Below are 23,027 nucleotides of genomic sequence, written 5' to 3'. Positions count from 1 at the left end.
CTGCCTTCCATCCGAAAGGTTTGGGACAGACCACTGAGTCCCAGTGCCCCTGAAGTTTATTACTCATCAAGCAGAGGGAGGAGGGAGAGTTTACCATACCTGGGCAGCAGACATCAACAGTTTTACAAACGATAAAGCCTCTAAAATCCTCATAGTAATTTTGTTCATTCTTCTAAGTAGCTGACGTGGAAGTCTATGAATCTACGTAGCCTGTAAAGCATAAGCGGTGTTTCATAACTAAAGCATCTCATTTTCCAGTCCTCATATTTATTTTTATTTATTGTTACAGTATTTAACCTCTAAGTGGATTATTCTTAATAATTGAATATTCACCATGATAAAAGTATTCCATTGGGAAAAAATTTAAAAGCTGTCTTTCACTGTGACCTGTTCTTTCTTTTGTTATATCCCATTTCATTTTGTGCCTTTGTTTGCAGAAAGATTCTTACAGATGGCAGTTCCCCTTGTAGTCAGTGACTGTCCGATCTGAGCCATCACCCAGCATGGCATTTCAGTAAACAGAGCGTCTGTATTGCCTCTAGACACATGTGTTGTGTGTTTTCAAGAGCATTGGCTGATAACCTTTCTGGTTATCTTTTCAGGCAGTAGGGAGAACTAGAGAAAATTTCTTGTACTCACCTTGAAACAAGAAAATGGGCAAAGGAAGCATAGATTTTGTGCTGGATAATTCTAGCAGCACTCAGTGTCAATGTGGCTATGGGTAAACTGGTAAATATTTTAAATGAATAATCTTTTGTGGAGTAGGTAACTTTTCTCAGTGAGTTTTTCATGGTTCTTTGTCTGGTCTTTATGTACATTATTAGCATGGTACAGACATTTGTATTGTGGTGCTGAGCAGCTGCCTCTAACTAAGCAAACTGAACTCCTTGTACTCTGGTTTCTCCGCTCATATGTTAGAGGTAGATGCTGACAAAGAGGAAGGAATTGCTAAGAATAAGTCTGTTTTTGATGTATAAATGTGTGAGCATTATAAACAGCCACCTAAAGAGTCATTTGGAATTTTGGACATATCAGATTACAACAGAAGGTTGATTTAATTTTTAACTTAGCAACAAATTTACATCTATTATATACAGACCAAATTTACACTAGTTTTCTTTCTGTACAATTTTTGAAAAATACTATATTAACTTTAAAGTTTAAAAATGATATCACAACTATGTTACAAGTGACAAAATATCAAAGTAATATTTTGTAAATTTGTCTTTTAAATTTCACAAATTCTAAAAGGAAGATACTTTATATGCTCAAATACAAGTTTTATTAGCTACCTTTTAAGTATTTTGCCACAGGTTTATAGGTTAAATACTACAAAAAGAAATTTGCTAATTCATTAAACTAATAACTATTGAGTACCTCTTTTAGTGCTGAGTCCTGCCTAACAACAGCCATTTTGCACACATCTGAAAACATGACTGATAGACTGGAGTGGGCATCAGTTAGTTTATATTGAAAGACATGGGGATGCTGTCATCAGAAGGTCCTCAAATATACCAAGACTTACTTAGTTCTGTATAGTTTTCAAGAGCCTTCTCCTTAATTGTCACCATTGATAAACTAAGCTTTTGTGTTTCATAAGAAAAAGTTTACCATGTAACTTTTTCATGCTTTATTTATACTCACTATTCATATCATTCCTTAACATTAACAAATTCCTTACCTTCGATTTCAATCAAACCATCATCCATAAGCTTGATAATTTCACTGTTATGTACATTCTTAAACTGACCTAATTTTATGCGAAGAACAATTTACAAATGACTAAATTAGCTTCTGATTATGCTTCAGAGAAGTAGGCTAATTGGGTATGTACTGACCATGTGCCAATCACCAGCTATTAGTAATAAGCAAATTAAAGCAGACCATTAATAAGTTGTTATGCTTATACTTACTCAATTGTGTATCCTGTGTCCTTTAAGTCAGCCTGATCCAAACTAATTGAGTAACAGAATCTACTGAGGCACCAGACTTTTAAATCATAGTACTAACTAACGGCTATTTATGTGTTTGTTCATTGTTCATTTCTGCTGGGAAGATTGTCTTCCATTTGGTTTATTGTTACACAGAAACATGCATATCTACTTTAATCCACAGGAACAAAACAAAAGAACATAAAGATTAAACCTTATAAAAAACAAATTTGGTGGACAATTACTCATATTTTAAACAAATTTGTATTTTAAAATAGTTTGTCTTCAAGTCATAGCATAGCTTTTTGGTTTATTTAAAATATGACTTGATAAACACAATACAAATTGATTTTATTTTTCAGTATAAATTTATGTAAAGTAGGGTACATTTTAGTGTGTATTTATGTTGTGATTCATAAGACCTGTGTAAAACTATTTTTATTACTCCTAAAAATAAATTTGTTTACTTCTTAACAAAGGAAATAGTGGTTGGTTCCATGTCACAAAATGTACAATAACAAAAAGTACTGCGAACAAACAGAAGATAATTAGTCTTATGACGGTAAAGTTGTTTTTTTGTTTTTTGTTTTTTTTGTCTCATAGGAGATACAACAAATGAAACGAGATGTAAAACTTCCGAAGCAGAAGGCAGCCAGTCTTTAGAGGTGAGTAAAACACAGTAAGAATCCTTTGGAAGTAAAACCGAGGGAGTCACTGTGAATCCACGTTCTCCTGAGGATGAATACACTTCACTCACACCAAGAAGCAGGGGGTCTGGGAAAGCCAGTGGTGAGCAGTACTGAGAATTGCTTCCGAACATCATGCCTTTTCTAGTGCAAGAAATAGGAACTTTTGAAGGAGGTGAAAAAGAAGGGAGGAAAAGGGGGTGGAAAGAAATGGGAGAAAGGAAAACTAAGAGGAACGAGGTGCAGAAGAGAGGAATAGAGTTCTTCAGTTAAAACACTTTGACCGTTTTGAGTGAATTTTGTTCCCTAGCACATTTGAGTGGAAATGAACCTGTAGAGAATTCTACTGGCTATTTCAGCATCACAGAGTATTCCTTGACTGTTATGGAGAAAAGCCAGTCTGTGTCTTCTTTGTCCATGAAAAGGCTGTTTTCTCCTGGAAGAAATGTCAGCATGCTAAGATTCTTTCTACACAGTGTATGAGCAGTGTTTAGTCACTGAGGTAATCATCTTTAAGGCTTAGGGGAATGGTAAGTGTTAACATAATACTTCATGAAGAGATAGACACGACTTTGCAGCTTTGTGCGCTCTGACACATTCGCCTTCTCGCCTGCAGCAGAAGAGACTTCAGCGAGGTCAGGCATCTGACTTGTTTGCTTCAGCACAGGCTCCCCAAGGCCTGCCCCACAGTAGGTGGTCAAACAGATCTGGCAAATGAATACATTAATTACAATTGATTAATCAATGGTGAGCTATTAGTAGAAAATTACTTTTATTTTCAGGGATTTTTAATAAACTCCACTACTTTATAACCAAGGGGAAACTTATTTAAATCAATGAATTGGAAAACAAATAATTTTTCACTTACCTGCATTCATTTTTTCATTCATTCATTCCACAAATACTTACTAAACACAGACTATGCCCAAGGCACAGTACAAATAACTGGGTAGACAGTGATGAAAGAAATGGATGCAGAGACAAAGAAAGCTGTCTCCCTTTTACACCAGACACCTTGATCTCTTCAGTCTTATTTTACTTCCAGTATACGTGGGTGCTGACTATGGATGCCGTCTATGAGAGGAATAGCAGCTGATGCATTTGGGACTTAGGAACTAGCCACCATGAGTCCTTAGGCTAAGCTTAGTGTCTTTATCAGGCTACTATTACAAAGTACTGTACACTGTATACTGCCTTGCAGACAACAGGGCATTATTTTAAGTTCTAGAGCTGGAAGCCTGAAATCAAGGTGCTAGCAACTTTACTATCTGCTAAGAGCCTGCTTTTTTAATTCATAGATAATACCTTTTTGTGTCATGGCATGGAGCTCTGACCTTCACTGCTTACTAAAGGAAACAATCTCTTTTATGAACATTCCACCCTTATGACCTAATTATCTCCCCAAAGCTACATCTCTTAATGCTATTACCTTAAGAATTGAGTTTCCACGTGTCCGGTGGAACATGTGGGCACGGGAGGCACATTGAGAAAGCAGCACACTCACGTGATGTGCTTAGGTTGTCTGTAGAGCTTGACAGGCTGTTGCTATGTTTGCTCATCTGTATGAAGACTTTCCAGGCTCCTTCCTAAGGAAAGGAGCTTTGTAAGGTGGCAGTCTCCAGGGATTGACTTAGCTCATGGTCATGCTGCTTCCTGGACTTTTTCTTTACTTCCTTAGAGCTGATGCAGCTACTCAGATGTGTCAGAAGTACATTCTGAGCAGTGGAGCAGCCAGCCTTTGTTATCACAGTGGACAAAAGAAACAGGGATGCCACCGGGGAAACGACTGTCGATGATTTATTATTAAAAAGCCAAAATTGTTTATCTTTACCTTAAACAACTAAAATGTAATTCTTTATTTTTCCTCTTTAAAACCCCTGCAATGAAAACACCACTGTATATTCTGTACTGCTTATACCATCATGAAGAAAGAGAATAGAAACTATCATCTATCTAATCTGGTCACTTTAAACTCTGGGGACAGGCTTCCAGCTCCCACAGTGTGTTATGTACAAGTCTGTGACCTTTAGCCTGAGTCTTTCTATTCAGCTAACTACATATTACTTAGTATATAAACATTTCAACCTTAACTTGACCACAGAGGGCTTCACTTGTTGATTTTTGTCCCCCTTAAAGCATCTCTGTCCAAGTTTTCATCATCTCTTCATATCACCATCATCTATGACATGGTGTAGAACTGTATTATTCCCTGAGGCATCCTTGACTCCACTCTATCCTTCAAATTTCATTTTTGTCCCTTTCAAGTCTTGTCATCTTATCCTCTGTATCTGGATTCCAGCAATCCCTCTTGCCACTTTAGAGCAGTCAAAGCCACCAATTCTACCGAGTTTCTACCCCAGGGTTCCCCGAGAGCCTATTCTTCACATAGCCGGCTGAAATAAAAGCCAGATCACAGCGTTCATTGGCTTGGAACTAGCTAACTACTCACTAAGGAAAATGAACACTAAACACTGAGTGGGCTCCAGGGAACCCATACACTATTCGCTCTCATTCCTGCCCCCTTCCGACATGCCACTGGCCTTCCTGTCTTTTGCTGCTGCTGAGCTCTTTCTCTTCTTGTCGTTTGTGTTCCTGGCACTCACCCTCATTACCAGAGCTTCCCTTGCCTCTCCATTCTTATATAAGTTATCATTTACATTGCTAGCATTTCTCATGACTGCCTCTGCTGAAATGTCCCTCCCCTAGTCACCATCACGTATCTTTGTTTCATCTTCTCTGCTACATTTATCTCAGATCATTTATTTACCATCAGCTACCTGTCTAGAATTAAAATAGACCTTATATACTCCGATTCACATCTGCTACCTACAATGTCCCGAAAAAAATATGTAACTGATTTTTAAAAATATGATTTAACTACCAAATTAAAAGCCTAAATGTGATTTGGATACACTTGTCTTACTGATCAAGTTCTGATGGTTCTACCCATTGAACATTTTCTTTTTTTTTTTTTTTTTATTTAATTAATTTGTTAAGATTACGTCTCAGTTGTTTCCCCTTCACTTGTATCCACCTGTTCCTCCCTCCCTCCTGCTTTCACCCTGCTCCCCTACCCTAGGTCTGTGGCCATGGGGACCTCCACCCCTACTATATGGTCATTGGCTGTCTATCAAGTCTCATCTTGGTAGCCTGTTTATCCTTTCTCTGCATGCCACCAGGCCTCCCCAACATGGGGAAATGGTCAAATATGGGGCACCAGAATTAATGTCAGAGTCAGTTCCCACTCTCCCCACAACTGTGGAGGCTGTCCTGTCCATTGGCTACATCTGAGTAGGAGTTCAATGTTTACTGCATGTATTGTCCTTGGTTGGTGCAGTAGTTTGAGCAGAAGCCCCTGGGTCTAGATCCACCCATCATGATGTGATTCTTCTAGGTTTCTAGGACCCTCTGGATCCTGCTATTTGCCCATTCTCCCAACTTCTCTCACCTAGAGTCCCAATAGGATGTCCTCATATCTATCCCAATCTCCTAATAAGTGAAGACTTTCATGGGACATCCCTTTTGAGCTAGTGTCCAATTATAAGTGAGTATATACTATGAGTCTTTCTGATTCTGAGTTAACTCACTCAGTATGATCATTTCTAGTTCAATCCATTTGTCCACAAATTTCAGGATTTCCTTGTTTTTAATAGCTGAGTAGTATTCCATAGTGTAAATGTCCCACAGTTTCTTTATCCATTCTTCTACTGAGGCACATTTAGGCTGTTTCCTGGTTCTGGCTATTATGAATAAGGCTGCTATGAACATGGTTCAGCATATGTCCTTGTTGTGTGGTGGAGCACATTCTGGGAATATGCCAAGAAGTGGAATAGCTGGGTCTTGAAGAAGCCCTAGTCCCATTTTTCTGAGAAAGTGCCAGATAGATTTCCAAAGTGGTTGTACAAGTTTGCATTCCCACCAGCAATGGAGGAGTATTCCTCTTTCTCCACATCCTCGCCAGCATGTGTTGTCACTTGAGTTTTTGATCTTAGCCATTCTGATGGGTGTAAGATGGAATCTCAGAATTGTTTTGAATTGCATTTCTCTGTTAACTAAGAAGGTTGAGCATTTCTTTAAGTGTTTCTCAGCCATTCAGTATTCCTCTGTTGAGAATTCCCTGTTTAATCCTGAGCCCCATTTCTTAATTGGATTATTCGGTTTGGTGGTATTTAATTTCTTGAGTTCTTTATATATTTGTATATTAGACCTTTGTCAGACGTAGGGTTGGTGAAGATCTTTTCCCAGTCTGTAGGCTCTCGCTTTGTTCTGTTGACAGTGTGTCCTGCCTTACAGAAGCTTCTCAGCCTCATGAGGTCCCATTTATTAATTGTTGACCTTAAGGCCTGGGCTACTGGTGTTCTGTTCAGGAAGCTGTCTCTTCTGGTAATATGTACCAGGCTCTTCCCCACTTTTTCTTCTAACCGATTTAGTGTCTCTGGTTTTATGTTGAGGTCTTTAAATCACTTGGACTTGAGTTTTGTGCATGGTGATAAATATGAGTCCAATTGCATTTTCTACATGTAGACATCCAGTTAGACCAGCACCATTTTTTGAAGATGCTATCCTTTTTCCATTGAATAGATTTAGCTTCTTTGTCAAAAATCAAGTGACCATATGTGTGTGGATTCATTTCTGGGTCTTCAATTCGATTCCATTGATCAACCAACCTATTGCTGTGCCAGTACCATGCTGTTTTAGTTAGTATTGCTCTATAGTAGAGCTTGAGATCAGGTATGGAGATTCCTCCAGAGGATCTTTTATTATATAGGATAGTTTTAGCTATTCTGTTTTTTTTTTCCATATGAAGTTGAGAATTGATCTTTCAATGTCTTTTAAAAATTGTGTAGGTATTGTGATGGGGATTGCATTGAATCTGTAAATTGCTTTTGGTAAGATGATCATTTTTACTATGATAATTCTCCCAATCCGCGAACAAGGGAGATCATTCCATCTTCTGATATCATCTTCAATCTCCTTCTTCAGAGATTTGAAGTTTTTTTTCAAACAAGTCATTCACTTGCTTGGTTAGAGTTACTCCTAGATATTTTATATTGTTTGTGGTTATCGTGAAGGGTGTAGTTTCCCTAATTTCTTCCTGTGCATGATTGTCATTTGTATATAGGAAGGCTACTGACTTTTTTGAGCCTTTTTGTATCCAGCCATTTTGCTGAAGGTTTTTTATAAACTGTAGAAGTTCTCTGGTAGAATTTTGGGGGTCCCTTATGTACACTATCATATCATCTGTAAATAGGGATAATTTGATTTCCTTCTTTCCTATTTGTATCACCTTGATCTCCTTTTGTTGTCTTATTGCTCTAGCTAGAACTTTAAGAACTGTATTGAAGAGATATGGAGAAAGTGGGCAGCCTTGCCTGGTCCCCGATTTTAAAGGAATTTTCTTGAGTATCTCTCCATTTAATTTGATGTTGGCTATTGGTTTGCTGTATATAGCCTTTATTATGTTTAGGTTAGCTTTGTATCCCAGATCTCTCCAAAACTTTAAACATGAATGGGTGTTGGATTTTCTCAAATGCTTTTTCTGCATCTAAGGAGATGATCATGTGGTTTTTTCCTTTCAGTTTGTTTATATGGTGGATTACATTGATGGATTCCCATATATTAAACCCTTTCTGCCTGGTCATGGTGGATGATATCTTTGATATGTTCTTGTATCTGGTTTGCAAGTATTTTATTGAATATTTTTGCATCAATGTTGATAAGAGAAATTGGTCTGAAATTCTCTTTCTTCATTGGGTCTTTGTTAGGTTTAGGTATCAATGTGACTGTGGCCTCATAGAATGAATTTGGTAATGTTCCATCCATTTCTATCTTTTGCAGTAGCTTGAAGAGTGTCGGTATTAGCTCCCCTTTGAAGGTATGGTAGAATTCTGCGCTGAAACCATCTGGCCCAGGGCTTTTTTTTGGTTTGGAGACTATTAATGACTGCTTCTATTTCTGTAGGAGAAATAGGATTATTTAGTTTGGTTATCTGATCTTGATTCAATTTTGGCAAGTGGAATCAATCCAGAAAATTGTCCATTGCCTTTAGGTTTTCAAATTTTGTGGCATATATGCCTTTGAAGTAGGATCTTATGATTCTTTGTATTTCTTCAGTGTCTGTTTTTATGTCTCCCTTTTCATTTCTGATTTTGTTGATTTGAATACTGTCTCTCTGCCTTTTCATTAGTTTGGCTAATGGTTTATCTATCTTGTTGATTTTCTCAAAGAACCAGCTCCTGGTTTTGTTGATTTTTTGAATTGTTCTCTTTGTTTCTAATTTATTGATTTCAGCCCGGAGTTTGATTATTTTCAGGTGTCTACTCCTCTTGGGTGTTTCTGCTTCTTTTTTTTCTAGGGCTTTCAGATATGTCGCTAAGTTGCTTATATGGGATGTTTCCAATTTCTTTATAAGGGCACTTAATGCTATGAATTTTCCTCTTAGCACCACTTTCAACATGTCCCACAAATTTGGGTATGTTGTTGTTTAATTTTCGTTGAATTTTAGGAGGTCCTTAATTTCTTTATTTCTTCCCTGACCAAGTTGTCATTAAGTAGAGAGTTGTTTAGTCTCCATGTGTTTATAGGCTTTTTGATATTTCTGTTGTTGTTGATGTCCAGCTTTAGCCCACGGTGATCTGATAGGATAGAAGATATTATTTCAATCTTCTTGAATATGTTGAGGCTTGCTTTGTTACCTAATATATGTTCAATTTTGGAGAAGGTTCAAAGGGGTGCTGAGAAGAAGGTATAATCCTCTGTGTTTGGGTGAAAAGTTATATAGATATCTGTTAGATTCATTTGATTCGTGACATTAGTCAGTGTCATTATTTCTCGGTTTAGTTTCTGTTTCAATGACCTATCATTTGGTGAAAGTGGGAATTGAAGTCTTCCATTATTAATGTGTGGTAATCAATGTGTCGTTTAGGCTTTGTTAATAGTTCTTTTGCAAACATGGGTGCCCTTGTATTGGGAGTGTAGATGTTTAGAATCATGATGTCATCTTGATTGAGTTTACCTTTGATGAGTATAAAGTGACCATCTTCATCTCTTTTGAATAATTTTGGTTTGAAGTATATTTTATTAGATATTTAAAAGGCTACATGAGCTTGCTTCTTGTGTCAGTTTGTTTGGAATGCCTTTTTCCAGCCTTTGACCCTGAGGTAATATTTATCCTTATGGTTGAGTTGTGTTTCTTGAATGCAGAGGAATGTTGAGTCTTGTTTATGCAGCCATTCAGTTAGTCTGTTTCTTTTTATTGGAGAATTGAGACCATTGATGTTGAGAGATATTAATGACCAGTGACTGTTAAGTCCCATGATTTTGATGTTGGTCGCAGTAGAGTATTTGTATGATTGTGTTTTTGCGATGGTGTAGTAATCTATTTCCCGTATAATTTTGGTTATAGCTTGTCACTTTGGGTTGGAGGTTTCCTTCTAGTAACTTCTGTAAGGCCAGATTTGTCGATAGGTACTGTTTAAATTTGTTTTTGTCATGGAATATCTTGTTCTGTCCATTCATAGTTTTCCTGGGTATAGTAGTCTGGCCTAGCATCTGTGGTCTCTTAGTGTTTGCAGGACCTCTGTCCAGGCCCTTCTGGCTTTTATGGTCTCTGCTGAGAAGTCGGGTATAATTCTAATAGGTGTGCCATTATAGGTTACTTATTCCTTTTCTCTTGCTGCTTATACTATTTTTTTTTTGTTTTGTATATTTTGTGTTTTAATTATTATGTGGAAGATTTCCTTTTCTGGTCTATCCTATTTGGTGTTCTGTACGCCTCTTGTATGTTTATATGCATCTCCTTTAAATTGGGGAATTTTTCTTCTATGATTTTGTTGAAGATATTTTCTGGGCCTTGGAGTTGGACGTCTTCTTTTTTCTCAATGCCTATTATCCTCAGGTTTCTTCTTTTCATGGTGTCCTTGATTTCTTGGATGTTTTGTGTCAGGAATTTTTCAGACTTAGCATTTTCTTTAATGGTTGTTTCAAGTTCTACAATTGTATCTTCTAATCCTGAGATTCATTCCTCTGTTTGTTGGATTCTGTTTGAGAAGCTCACCTCTGTGTTGTTTGCTTTCTTCTCTAAGGTCTCTTGTTCCTGTCTTTCTTCTGTCTGTGCTTTTATCATTGTTTCCATTTTCATCTTCAGATCTTGAACTGTTTTATTGATTTCCTTCATCTGATTGTATTTTCCTAAATTTCTTCCAGTGCCTCTCTATAGGCCTCTTTTATGTCTTCAATCTGTTTGGCTGCATCCTCCTGCATTTGTTTATGGATTTTATTCATTTTTTTCAATTACCATCTTCATTACTAAGGATTTAAGGTCGTTTTCTTGTAGTTCGATTGTGTTTGAGTTCTCAGGGTTGCTTTCTTTGAGATAGCTGGGATCTGGAGATGCCAAATTGTTTTGTTTTTTGTTGTTTGCGTTCTTATGCTGGTCTTTAGTCTTCTTGGTGTCTCTGATGTTGAGAGGTAGCTTCTGGCGTCCTTCACTAGTGTTCTTCAGTTCTTGCAGTCTGTGGCTCCCAGTCAGGTCCCTGGTCTCTGTGCAGTAGATCAGATACAGTGCGTTATTGGCACCGCCATCTTGGAATCCCTATTGAACATTTTCATAGTAGGCTTCTCTTCCCTCAGCCAGGTCCTTAACTGTTAACTTTACCATTACTGGATCAGGGTCTCTTTCCCAGATGGCTTTCCAAATAGTGGATTTTGTTACTTCTGTAACTCTACAATGCCTTGAAACCTGTAGCATAAAGGCTTAAACTCAGACTTGATTCAACCATTACTTCCTGGGTATCCTCTTCTCTGTTCTGCAGCAAAGAGCAACCCCATGACTTCTGACCACATGTGTGTCCTCATGACTACCCTGTAATGCCAGAGCTTAGACCTTCTTAGCGTCACAGCCTCCTGTGTGTGCCATAAATGCACTGCTAGGCACTTCTCAGTGTATGGTTAAGTAAGTGGTCTTACTTACTTACTTACTTAATTACTTACAAGTAAATCACTTCATCAATTTCTGTCTTCTGCTTTATATTAGAAACTTACATCTCTTCTCCCTAGAAAAAGAAAGGTGTTTTTTTTTTTTTTTTTTTTTTTTCACTTCTTAGTTGTTACCCATTTTTAAAAACTTACTTTGGCATTCTAAAAAATACAATGATCTTAAATAGTTTTGAAGATAAAGAAATTGTAATTAATATGTTAGCAGAGATTCATAATTCACTTTAAAAGACTAAAACATATTGAAATGTCTGGCTGGCTGGCTTATTTGCTTAGACAGCCTCTCTCTGCAAGGATGGCTGGAACTCAGTATAACTCAGACTAGCTCAAACTGTAATCTTTGTGCTTCAGCCTCCTGAGGCTGGAATTACAGGCCTATGCCATTTTGTCTGTCTATAGAAACAGCATATGATAAGAACATAGTGGGTAAATTAGTAGGTTTTCCATAAAGCTAGAAGTAATGTTTGTGATGTTTATGTTAGTATTTGTGCATGTGTATGCTTGTGTGTACATGGATTTATTTATGTGTATTCATGTATGTATAAATGTGTATGTTTGTTCATGTGTACTCATTTATTTGTTATTCATGTTTATATTTGTATGAAAATGTATGTGTATATTTGTGCTTATATAAATCTATGTATATGTTTGTGTATACATGTGTATATATATGTAAATGTGTATATATTTGTATACATAATCGTATATTTATGTTGTGTATCTGTATATTTTTGTTTATATGTGTGTATGTGTATGTTCATATATGTGTATAGTTATTCAAAACATGTATTTTCCCTGTGCATGGTGTTTATCAGCCATTCAATAAATGCTTAATATTTGGTCTATACAAACCCTTAGATGAAAGCACAGGGAATTTATCCAGCTCTCACTTCAGAACATAACTGTGGATAGGTGCCTTGTATTTCAATGCTAGAATACTGAGGAAAAAATATATATGTAAATCTCTCACAACTATTCTTGCCTATTTCTTCATGTTTTCAGTTATGCTTTTTGAGTATAGTAATACCTAGCTGGAGTTGTAACTCGGTACTGATAGAACAGTTGCCAAGGATTTGGCTATTTCCAAATTCTAAACTGACTTTAACTTTCTTGTCCAGTTCAACCTTCTGCAGCCATCTTCCGTTGTCTATCTAGTATATCTGTCTTCAATACTCATTTGTATTTGAGTATTTTTTTTCCTGTGTCATAACTGCTTTGGCATTTATTTGTTATATAGTGATATATTACAAATTAAAATTTTTAAATGATCATATTTTGAAAATAATTTTAAGAAATGATTCCCATGAATCGTTTTATTGTTGTTTGTTTGTTTTGCCAGTTAACATTTATTTCAGGATAGAAGTATTTATTTCTTGGAATTATGCAAGTATTTTCAACTTTATTCTACATATAATTTTTGTATTTTAAACAAATGTTTCCCTGAATCGATACAGAGTAGCAAATGGACTAAGCACAGTATGCTAACTAAATCTCATTTTGTAATTAATATATTAGGTGCATTTTTTTCATTTTTAATGATTTTTTTAAAACTTCATACATCAAATGATATTTACACTCCATAGTTGCTTATATTATATAATGTGTAACAAACTACAAGTAATGACCAGAAGAGTAGGACTTGTTTCTAAATGTGTGTGTGTGTGTGTGTGTGTGTGTGTGTCCGCGTGTTGTATACACGTGCCATGATGCATGTGTGAAGGTCAGAGAACTGCTTGGGTGAGTTGGTTATCTCCTTTCAGTATGTGGTTCCCAGGATTGAGCTATGGTTGTAAGATGTGTCAGAACGTACCCTTAACTGCTGAGCCATCCCTCCAGCCTGAGAGAATAAAATATCATTCCTGGGAGCTGAGAGATAAGATTTGTAGAAGTGTTGTTGGTTAGGTGGTAAATGCTAGAATCCTAACAGAAACACTAACAAAAAGGTAATTGAATTCGTTTGAGGGTGTGTAGGCCGTGTTTAGTTGCCTGTAAAACAAGTTTGTCATAGAAAGAGCTGGTGAATAACTGTTTCCTTTTACCATTGCCTAACTAAGACATGCTTCATTTAGTCAATAAACACTAATGTTATGGCTTCTCATCCAAGTATATTTTTGAGGTATCAGGCTACTCCATATATTTCAGCAAATATTTCATAAAATCTATTTTGAGTGTGATGTTTTGTTAAATATTCTCTGTGCCTAAAAGTGTCTTGGTTTATACTCCTAAAACTTCACCATATGAAGACAAGCCAGTCAGTAGACCATGATTGAACTCCAGGACTAAAGGTATAATGCTATGTTTTGGAGGCAGCCATGACTCAGGAAAAATTTAGGATATAACAGAGGTAATCATTATTTATCTAAATGAATCAATACCACTGTCCTCAAGTATGAGTTTGAAATGCACAAAGATGCAAGTTTTTGAGACACAAGGATAACATATTCTGAGAATTATAAATTGGAACATATTGTGATAGTTTTAACTATGTCATTTAATCTCATTTTTAGTTATTCAGATGAATATTCAGTTTGTATCTGAAGATATTTTTAAGTATTTATTGTGGAATCTATAATCTACTAACTTCCTGGTTCTTATTATGTTGCCTGGAAGACAATTAAAAGGCCAAAGTACAGCTTTTCCAGCAATAAATGGGAAAACAAAAATGAGCTGACAGCCTACACAAACCAAAAACATTTTACATTTTCTATTCATATTTGAGGACAAAATCCTGGCACTCTTCTCATTTACTTTTCTAATAATGATCATCTCCGCTGTAGTTTGTCAGAAAGCCCTGTGGAGCCTCAGTTTAGCATGCAAGCACGTAAGCTGTCTTTTGTAGTTTCATGAGGCCTTGTTAGCCTGGAATTTAGTGTGTTTTTATACTCATTTGTAGCTATTATTGTGATTTTTTTCAACTTAATTTCATAACAAGAATCCATGATTCTTACCAATTAGCCATAAACCACTTAGGATTTAGAGATTTAAGTAATTTAACTCTTTTGAAATCTTATTTTATTTAAAAAGCCAACAAATGGTGAAGATGTGACTAGTCTACCAAATGTTGGGTAATGTGGCCAAAACTAGATCCTAGAAGAAAATTCAAGTTCCTGAAATTTGACAAAATCAAAAAAATTCAGCAGGTAGCCAGGCCTTTAATCCCAGCAATCTGGAAGCAGAGGCAGGTGGATCGCTGTGAGTTCGAGGCCAGCCTGGTCTACAGAGTGAGTCCAGGACAGCCAAGGCTACACAGAAAAACCTTGTCTGGGGGAGGAGAGGGAGATTGAAATTCATCAGGAAAAACAAGTAGTTTAGCCCAAGCAGACCTTTTCGGACTCCGTGTCTGGTTCCAGTGGCATAACATTTTGTATTTTCGAGACTACTGTTCATTAATACAAAAGAACAAATAACCTCACTAGGGGCTTGACATCCAACCGACAGGAAGATATTAGGGAGAGATTAAAATGGGAAGCAGGGCTCTTCTTAACCTTGAGTTTAACACCCTGCATAATGTAGGAGCCATGTGCCACAGGTGGCTGTTGAATATGTGGCATGAGGCTGTGTGCATTCAGAAGCAAAGTGTGTACTGGCGTTTAAAGATTAGCCATGGAAACCTATCTGAATATTTATATTACATGTAGGTATGATGTTATTTCTGATAGAATGTGTAAGGCATCAAGTTAATTTCATTTATTTCTTAATGCTGTTAATTTGACTACCCGGAAAAATAAAGTTAATTGCACAACTTATGCTTTAGTTTTAGATTTTAAAAAGCTTGACTACATTTAACAAATGTCAGTTGTCAACAGTATATTACTTTCGTTTCTAATCTGAACAGTAAAGTCTTTTGGAAGTCTGAGAGGCCAGGTCCTTTTTGCTCTTTTCAAGACCTACAGGTTCCAGCAGCTGTGCTGTGGCAGTGCCTGCCATGACTTAGCTGACAGGCTGGCCAAAGAAGGCACAGATGCCACTCCACTGTGCCAAAGCCAGATGATTGAATTATATTTGCATTTTTCTCCTTTCCACCTCCTCTCCTGATGACTTTTATGCACAACTCAGTGAATATAGGTTTCCAGAGATGACCTTTATGTTTCCAGACTTCAAATTGTGTTGTAAATTACCATAGTTCAACATCTTTGAGTAGCGTTATGTCCATGGTTTATTAGTCTGTTCTGCTACTCATGTCAGCGACTAAATGTGCATCTTTGAAGAGACCAGCCAAGGAAGAACTTCTTTGTTGAAGGGACACAAGCACTTACAGCCTCTGTTTTCACTGACATTTAACTGTTTTCTTCTGGAATGAGAAAGACAAAGTCACTGTATAGTTATTTTAAATCTTTTAAAACTTGAAGTATTATACATAAACTCAAGGGTTGTAGAGCACTGAAACCAATGGAAGTCACGTTATATTAAGCAGAGAAAAGCAACTGGATAAACCTAATGGAATCTGTAAAGGTCTGTGAAGGTAAATGTAATATTTGAATTAGTCACATACTTTCTCTAAAAGGTGTAACAAGTTGATCTGTTCCCCAAAACTTCAAGACTGGTGATTTTCTTGAGAAAGCCTTTTATCTTGGGCAGTCTTTTGTTTGTCTTGCAAAGGACCATACAATTAGCATGAAATGAGAGGGTGCTCTTTAAATTTGATGAATAAGCATTCCTTTTTCTTGGGCTGATATGCATGTAAGATGGAGATCTGTATCCCACCAGTACTCTCCAGCAGACACTCTATAAGCTACTCCTAGTTCTTATGGGTACCTTAATGGCATAAATTGGAATAGTTGGGCTTCCCCCATTTCCTGGGTTCTGGAGGTGCTCAGCACCCTCTTTTTATGGCCATCAGTATAGAGTATATTAGTAAGACCCCTGTGACCATGAAAAAGATTTTCTCTGATCTGTTTTATATTATTGCCATTTAAGATAAATGCATGCTTCCTCTCCAAAAGAATTACTTTGAGTAACATATGTTTAGAAAATATTTTACGCCTGTATATTATTGGTAATCTATTTGCCCTTTAGACAACTTTGATATTGTAGTACTTATAACCTGTCAGTAAACACTATTTAATATTTTAATATTTCTTCAAGGCATTAATAGCACATTTAAAGAGAAGCTCTCACTGCTGATGGGAAAGTTTCATAGCTTACTAGCTAGTTAAGCTTGCTTTTTTATGTTATGTGTTTAATACTTTCATGCACAGCTATTAGCATTCCCTAAAGGAAACCAAATGCCACCAAAATATAATAGTGTTTTCATCCAGCTGCTACTTTTTCCACTTAAAGGTACTACCTTATAAGTTCTGACTGTTACTTTTGTAACAAAAATAACACAAACCCATGTAAATTTGGATTTGAACAGTACACTTTTTTTTTAACAGCATCTCACTACAGTCCTGGCTGATCTGGAAATTGCTATGTACACCAGGCTGGCCTCAAACGTACATGCTCCTCCTGCCTTTGCCTCCCAAGTACTGGAGTTAGAAGTGTGTGCCACCATGCTGTCAATGGGTGCTTTTTAGTGTACATTTGCCCGTATAGTTTGGACATACCCAGAAAGTTATCTATCTTTGATCTGGCAGCTCTTTACTCAAAAGATGCCCAAGTTCTGCCTGGCCTGCCTGTACTCTGCTGTCTGCCCATTCTATTCCATCTAGTACCTAGTGATAAAGTGATAATACATGGATTCTTTGAGGCTCATCGTGCCTGAAGTGTGTGCTCTGACCTGCACACATAGTTAGGGGAAAGAAGAAAGGTCATCTTATATTTTTCACCATGATTTCTTTTCATTTTTGAAGAGAAAATGCTTACATGTGAATACTGACACAGCTAAAGGGATATGTACAACAAAACTCTTCTCCTCTGTTCTTCTGTTAGTTTGTTTAGTTTGAAATTCCTAATAATATAACCACAAATTCTAAGTTTTAAGAGTTAATCTTTATAAACATGCGCTTCCTATGCACAGTGTGCCTTATGGGTAAAATGTGGCTCATCCAAAAAGAAAATAAGTTCATCTCCTAAATTTTCTGTGCTGTTTATCTGGCTGGAATGCACATCCCTTTTTGTGGTGTCACAAAACCTTCTTTCATCCTTGAAGATCAAAGTGGGCATCATTTTCTGTGTGAGGTTCCCCTGCCCGCCTTCTTTACTCTTGGAGTGAGGTCTGTTGTCCTGTCTCAGCCTCGGGGAACGTTTATGTTAACACACATACCACAGCATTGTGTTAGAGCTGGCTTGTCTCTTGGAAGAGTTTTGAAGGGAGTACATGATTCAAATCATCATTTTGCATTTCTAGTATCTAGCCCAGTGTCACACACAGTAAGCTTTGAGAACTGTTTTAATCTTAATAGAGCAACTGTCTTTGGCAAAGCATCAGGCAAATCTGCTCTTTTCTAAAGTGATCTTGTTTCCTACCACAGCTTGTTGGGCCACAGTCTGGAGAATATGAAAATGCCCAGAGGTTTCAACCAGATAGTTGATATGCTCATACTTGAAGTTTTAGTATTTAGGTTTGAGAAAATAAAGTCTGCCCTTATAGAGAGTGGTCATATAGGCTTCTGTAATGAAATGAGATAAGCTTGCCTTTGGTACTTCTTCCCCGTCTTCCCAACCCAGTACCTTATAGTCTCCTCTTCACTCCTGTCTTCTCCCCACCCTTTTCTTTTCTTTTCTTACTTTTTCACTTCATCTCTTCTCCCCATTCTTTTCTTTATGGTTTTTTTGTTCTGTTTTTGGTAACCACATTAAGGCTGTCATCAATGTGTCTCTATAGGAATGAAGTAGAAATATACAGTATTTTTCAGACCATAAGACGTACTTGACCATAAGACACACCCAGTTTTTAGAGCAGTAAAACAAGAAAAACAGTAAAAACAGCAATCGGACCATAAGGCGCACCCTAATATCCCGCCCCACTTTTGGGGGGAAAGTGCGTCTTATGGTCCGAAAAATACAGTAGTCTTCCTACAGAAAAACTTACAGGCCTTGAGTTGCATTCCTCTAGAGCCTACCCAGTTACCAAGGGTACCTAATTCTTAGTGATGCAGTCAGTTATATTGATAGCTTGAAATGTAACTGTCCTCAGTCTACACTTGCATTTTAACAGAAGCTTTTAATCCTCAATCTTCAAGGAATTAATATTATCATGATATGCAACTTTATAGAAAGTATTGGAAAATTTCTTTGAAAAAGCTAGGATATTTTAAGCATCTTTCAGAGTCTGGCAGTGCCTCAGGTATTCATATACATAGATGAATAGGAAAGGCATTTATCTGCATAAGCAATGGATAGTCCTGAACTGGTGACGTAAACCAGGGGTCGGCTTTTCTTCATCTAAAAATATCCTAAGTTGAGCATTTCATTTGCATTCACGCAAATGAAAGCTACTGGATCCGACTTTCAAAAACACACTTAAAAGGCCTATTCTCTCAAAGACTTTGCCCAGACCTTTGAGCAGACCTTTGACTTAAACCAGGGGTCAGCTTTTCTTCATCTAAAAATGTCTCAAGTTGGGCAGTTAAAAAGTAGTATAATGGCTCCCTGATGCTGTCAATATCTTAAACTTTTCTAACTCCCTGTGTCGTCACCACTTTTAAAGTGTCACACCCATGTGTTGTTGATTATAGGATAGCCAGTGCATCTCCATCATAGCAGGAGGAGGTCTGTGCAAAGCCTTTGAGAGAATAGGCCTTTTAAGTGAGTTTTTGAAAGTTGAATCCAGCAGCTTTCATTTGCATCTCATAAACTGCCACTTTCAGTAAGGGAGGCCAGGAAATGTTGCTCACTAAACACATTACTAACCTGCCAAGAGAGTGCTCTACAATTAAGGGGATAGTCCACAAATGTGTGACTAGTAACGATAAAACCATTCAAATTAGATTAAATTTGATCTTTTCCCTTTTAAAAATATTTAGTTCTAAAAGTTAGTTTAGTCCATATTTTAGTAGAATGTTCCTAAAATTCAGTTATTTTAATGACTTTAAAACTATGCAGGAGATAATCTTGTGTCCCATTGGCTGCATAATGCTGCAATCACTGCCAAGAAGGCAAATGCATCATTTTGTCAGGTCTTTACCAGTCTATTGGTCTAGCCATGCATATGTGAAAGTCAAAAGGACTGTAATATGATTTTATGCTGACCATATAGTGAAACCTAATCTTGCTTAGTATGGACCAGAATGTGGAGAAGGCATTCTTAGCCCAGAGTGTGGTCAGTGTAGCTAAAGACGACCTGCAGAATTTAGGACACCAATAAATTTGGCAAGCAAATGAAAATAACAGGCCAGTCACACATTTTATGTGTTACCTGTCATTTTAGTATATTTATACTAATATCCTTATATTATTTAAGTCTTAAGTTTAAAAGGTGTTTTTTAATATTTTAATGGATTCATTTTTTATAAACAAATCTTACAATATATTCTGATGATAGTTTCCCCTCCCCAGATTCCTCCTAGATCCTACTTCCCAACTTCTACTCCCTTTTTCCTTTTTCCCTTTCACTCTTAAAAAAAATCAAGAAACAGAAAAACACAAAACTTATAAAAAGAAAATATCACAAAATCAGAAACAAATGGGTTCATGTGTGTGCATATGTGCATGTGTGTGCATGTTTGTGTGTGTGTGTTTGCATATGAAAGCATGTGTGTGATTTTTAACACAGAGTCTGACACTCTAGTCCAGGCTGGCACCAAACTTTATATCTTTATATCTTAACTGAATGCTAGGAAAATAAGCATGAGCGACTTCACTCACTTGAAATGGATTCATACTACATTACCACAGATCTGAAGAGAAAATCGTATGCTGTTGTCATACATGTAAAACTGACATACTTACAAACTAAAAGGTATTTTTATCACATAAATTATACCAAATAATGGGTTTCATGATGTTTTCATACATATGTGTCTTGTACTTTGATCATGTTCACTCCCACTGCCCTCTTTTTTTCCCACCTGCCCTTTCTACTTGTCCTCTTCCTCTTCATAAATACTCCCTATTTTCTCATCACAAATGAACCCCTTTTAGTCCCATGTGTGCCAGTGCACATGAGTGCCAGTGCTCAAGGAGGGAAGAGACATCAGATGCCCTTGGAGCTCTTAGACCCTGAGCCAGCTCTCTGTCCCCAGCGCTCTCTTTGAATGCTCTTCCTCTGGAGATTTCTTGTACTAACATCATAAGGAGCTCTCCATGCTTAGACCATCTAGCAATTTCATAACAAAAAACATGGAGATAATGTTAAAATATTTAGCAGCTAGGTCTTTCCTAATGTTCATTTTAGATTGTTGTTGATTGAAAACAGCAATCAACCACTTCCACTTTGGCCCGCTAGTCCCAGGCTAGCAGGAGTAACTAACTCTATCCACATTAGGAAACAGATGGTTTTCCTTTGGTTTTAATTTTTTTAATGTATTCATTCAGCAAGTAAGTTTTAAGCATCTTCTTGGATTATGGTTTATAGGAGCCAGAGAGCAAGATTCTCTGTGATTACAAATCATGTGGCTGGGAAAAAAATGTAGCTCATTGTTCTTTAAAAACAAATGAACAGGGATAGGGGAAGTGTCTCAGTCATTAAAATGCCTACCATATACACAAGGGAACTTGAGTCCAGATCCCTAGGATCCCTTCCTGTAAAAATTTGGATGTGGCCATGCCTGTCTGTAACCCTGCTGCTGCTGGGTGGGGGAACAAATGTAGGCAGATCCTTAGAGCTTACTAACCAGCCAATGTAGCAAACAATGAGTGAGAGACCCCATCTCCTTAAATAAAGTAGAGAGCGCTTGAGAAAGACAACTGACACTGAAAGAGAACGCACACACACATTTGTACATACATTAAACATACACTCATACATTTGCTACCCACATGCAAAATATGTAAATGAATTAATAAATGAACAAGAAAAATGTTTAAACCTAATCTAGAATATAGCCATAGTGTTTTAGGTCTCAGATTATAGATCTGAATGAAATGGCATGTTCCATTTTTATTTTAAGGAAAATATATTTCATGTTCTACTTTTGTATACAATGCATGAACATTTCACAAAAAACAATTTTATTTATTTTTTCACTGATTGGAAATATTAATGATGCAAAGATTTCAGTTCTAGTGACAGTAGCCCTAATGAAGCATTAGAAAGGCATGTGATGCTAACCTTCAGGAGCCCCGGTCACAGAGGTGAGGTACACTGCAGTCGTGAAGACTGCTCCCTTCTTCACTTGAGTTATTCATGTCGAAGCATCTGCTCTTTGTCCTCTCCTTCACCCCTCAGGTCAGGACCACACATCAGGCCCTTATCTCCTCATTTCTTTGTCACTGTCTTCCTTGTGATTGGTCTTCTTCCTCCTGACCTTTGACCTGCTCAGTTCTATTTATCTATCTATCTATTTATCTATCTATCTATCTATCTATTTATTTATTTATTCCTTTTCTCCCAGTCCCACCTTCCCTTTTCCTTCATCTCCTCCCGTATTCCTCAGAAAAGGGGAACCCAACCCACTCACCCACCCCAGTTCATCAACACATCAGGACTGAGAGCATCCTCTTCCCCTGCGGCTTGGTGAGACAGCCCCACCAGGGGGAAGAGACTAAAAAACAGGCATCAGAGTCCATGTCAGAGACAGCCCTGACTCCTCTTACTAAGGGACACACATGAAGCCTGAGCTGCCCATCTGCTACATCTGTGTAGGGAGCCTATACAATCTAGTCTATACGTGGTCCCTGGTTGGTGCCTCAGTCTCAACAGCCCCTCGGTTAGTTGGCTCTGTTGGTCTTCTTGTGAAGCTCCTGTCACCTCCAGGTCTTTCTATCCTTCCTTCTTCCCCCTGGCCCACTTTCTCACAAGACTGCCTATACTTCTCCCAATGTTTAGCTATGAATCTTAGCATCTGTTTGGATCCCCTGCTGGGTGGAGCCTCTCAGGGGACAGCTAAACATGCTCAACTTCTTAACACACAATTACAGACTTCTCTACTTAAAAAAAAATAAAGAAAGGAAGGGTGATATTACTTTCCCACACCTGCAAAATCTATGTTTTGCCTCTTAAAACACTTACAAATAGGCCTGCAGCTGTCCCGGCCTCTCGAAGTCTGCATCCAACTTACACAGAGTGCTAGAGTCAGTTTCCCTCTTCCTGACATGGCACATGCCTGCACAGTTTGCTGCCTTTGCTTGGTCTGTCTGTGCTGAGTATGGAATATTCTTTCGTAGCAGTCATGAAGGCCAGCCTCCTCAAGTGCTGCCGAGATGTGACATGGGACTCTTTCTACAGAAGCCATCCTAGGTTCTTCCTGAGAAGTTAGCTCTGTTATGTAAGCACTCCCACCCTGCACTCACTGGCTTTTCCCTCCCTCCCCCCCCCCTTTCTCCCTTAAATTGTTTTTCTTTTCTGTCTTTCTTCTGAGAGTACAAAGTGATT

The 23,027-nt window shown here is 37.5% G+C and overlaps 2 protein-coding genes across 3 annotated transcripts in view; both read left to right on the top strand.

Moving 5' to 3' along the window:
- The window catches only part of Glcci1 (glucocorticoid induced 1), a 300,803-nt gene that overhangs the window by 94,385 nt on the left and 183,391 nt on the right, over positions 1-23,027 (top strand). Inside the window, exon 2 of the mRNA XM_051151935.1 lies at positions 2,535-2,596. The gene's annotated coding sequence lies outside the window, so the exon portion shown is untranslated. The remainder of the gene's footprint in view (positions 1-2,534; positions 2,597-23,027) is intronic.
- Positions 1-23,027, top strand: part of Umad1 (UBAP1-MVB12-associated (UMA) domain containing 1) — a 150,918-nt gene that overhangs the window by 94,415 nt on the left and 33,476 nt on the right. For both annotated transcript variants that reach the window (XM_051151939.1, XM_051151938.1), the window contains exon 2: positions 2,535-2,596. In XM_051151939.1, coding sequence (XP_051007896.1) covers positions 2,535-2,596 — 62 coding nt within the window. The remainder of the gene's footprint in view (positions 1-2,534; positions 2,597-23,027) is intronic.

This window comes from Acomys russatus, chromosome 10, assembly GCF_903995435.1.
Source record: "Acomys russatus chromosome 10, mAcoRus1.1, whole genome shotgun sequence".
Classification (NCBI taxonomy): domain Eukaryota; kingdom Metazoa; phylum Chordata; class Mammalia; order Rodentia; family Muridae; genus Acomys; species Acomys russatus.
The sequence above is the reverse complement of the archived record's forward strand: the minus strand, read 5'-3'. Positions and strand labels throughout refer to the sequence as shown.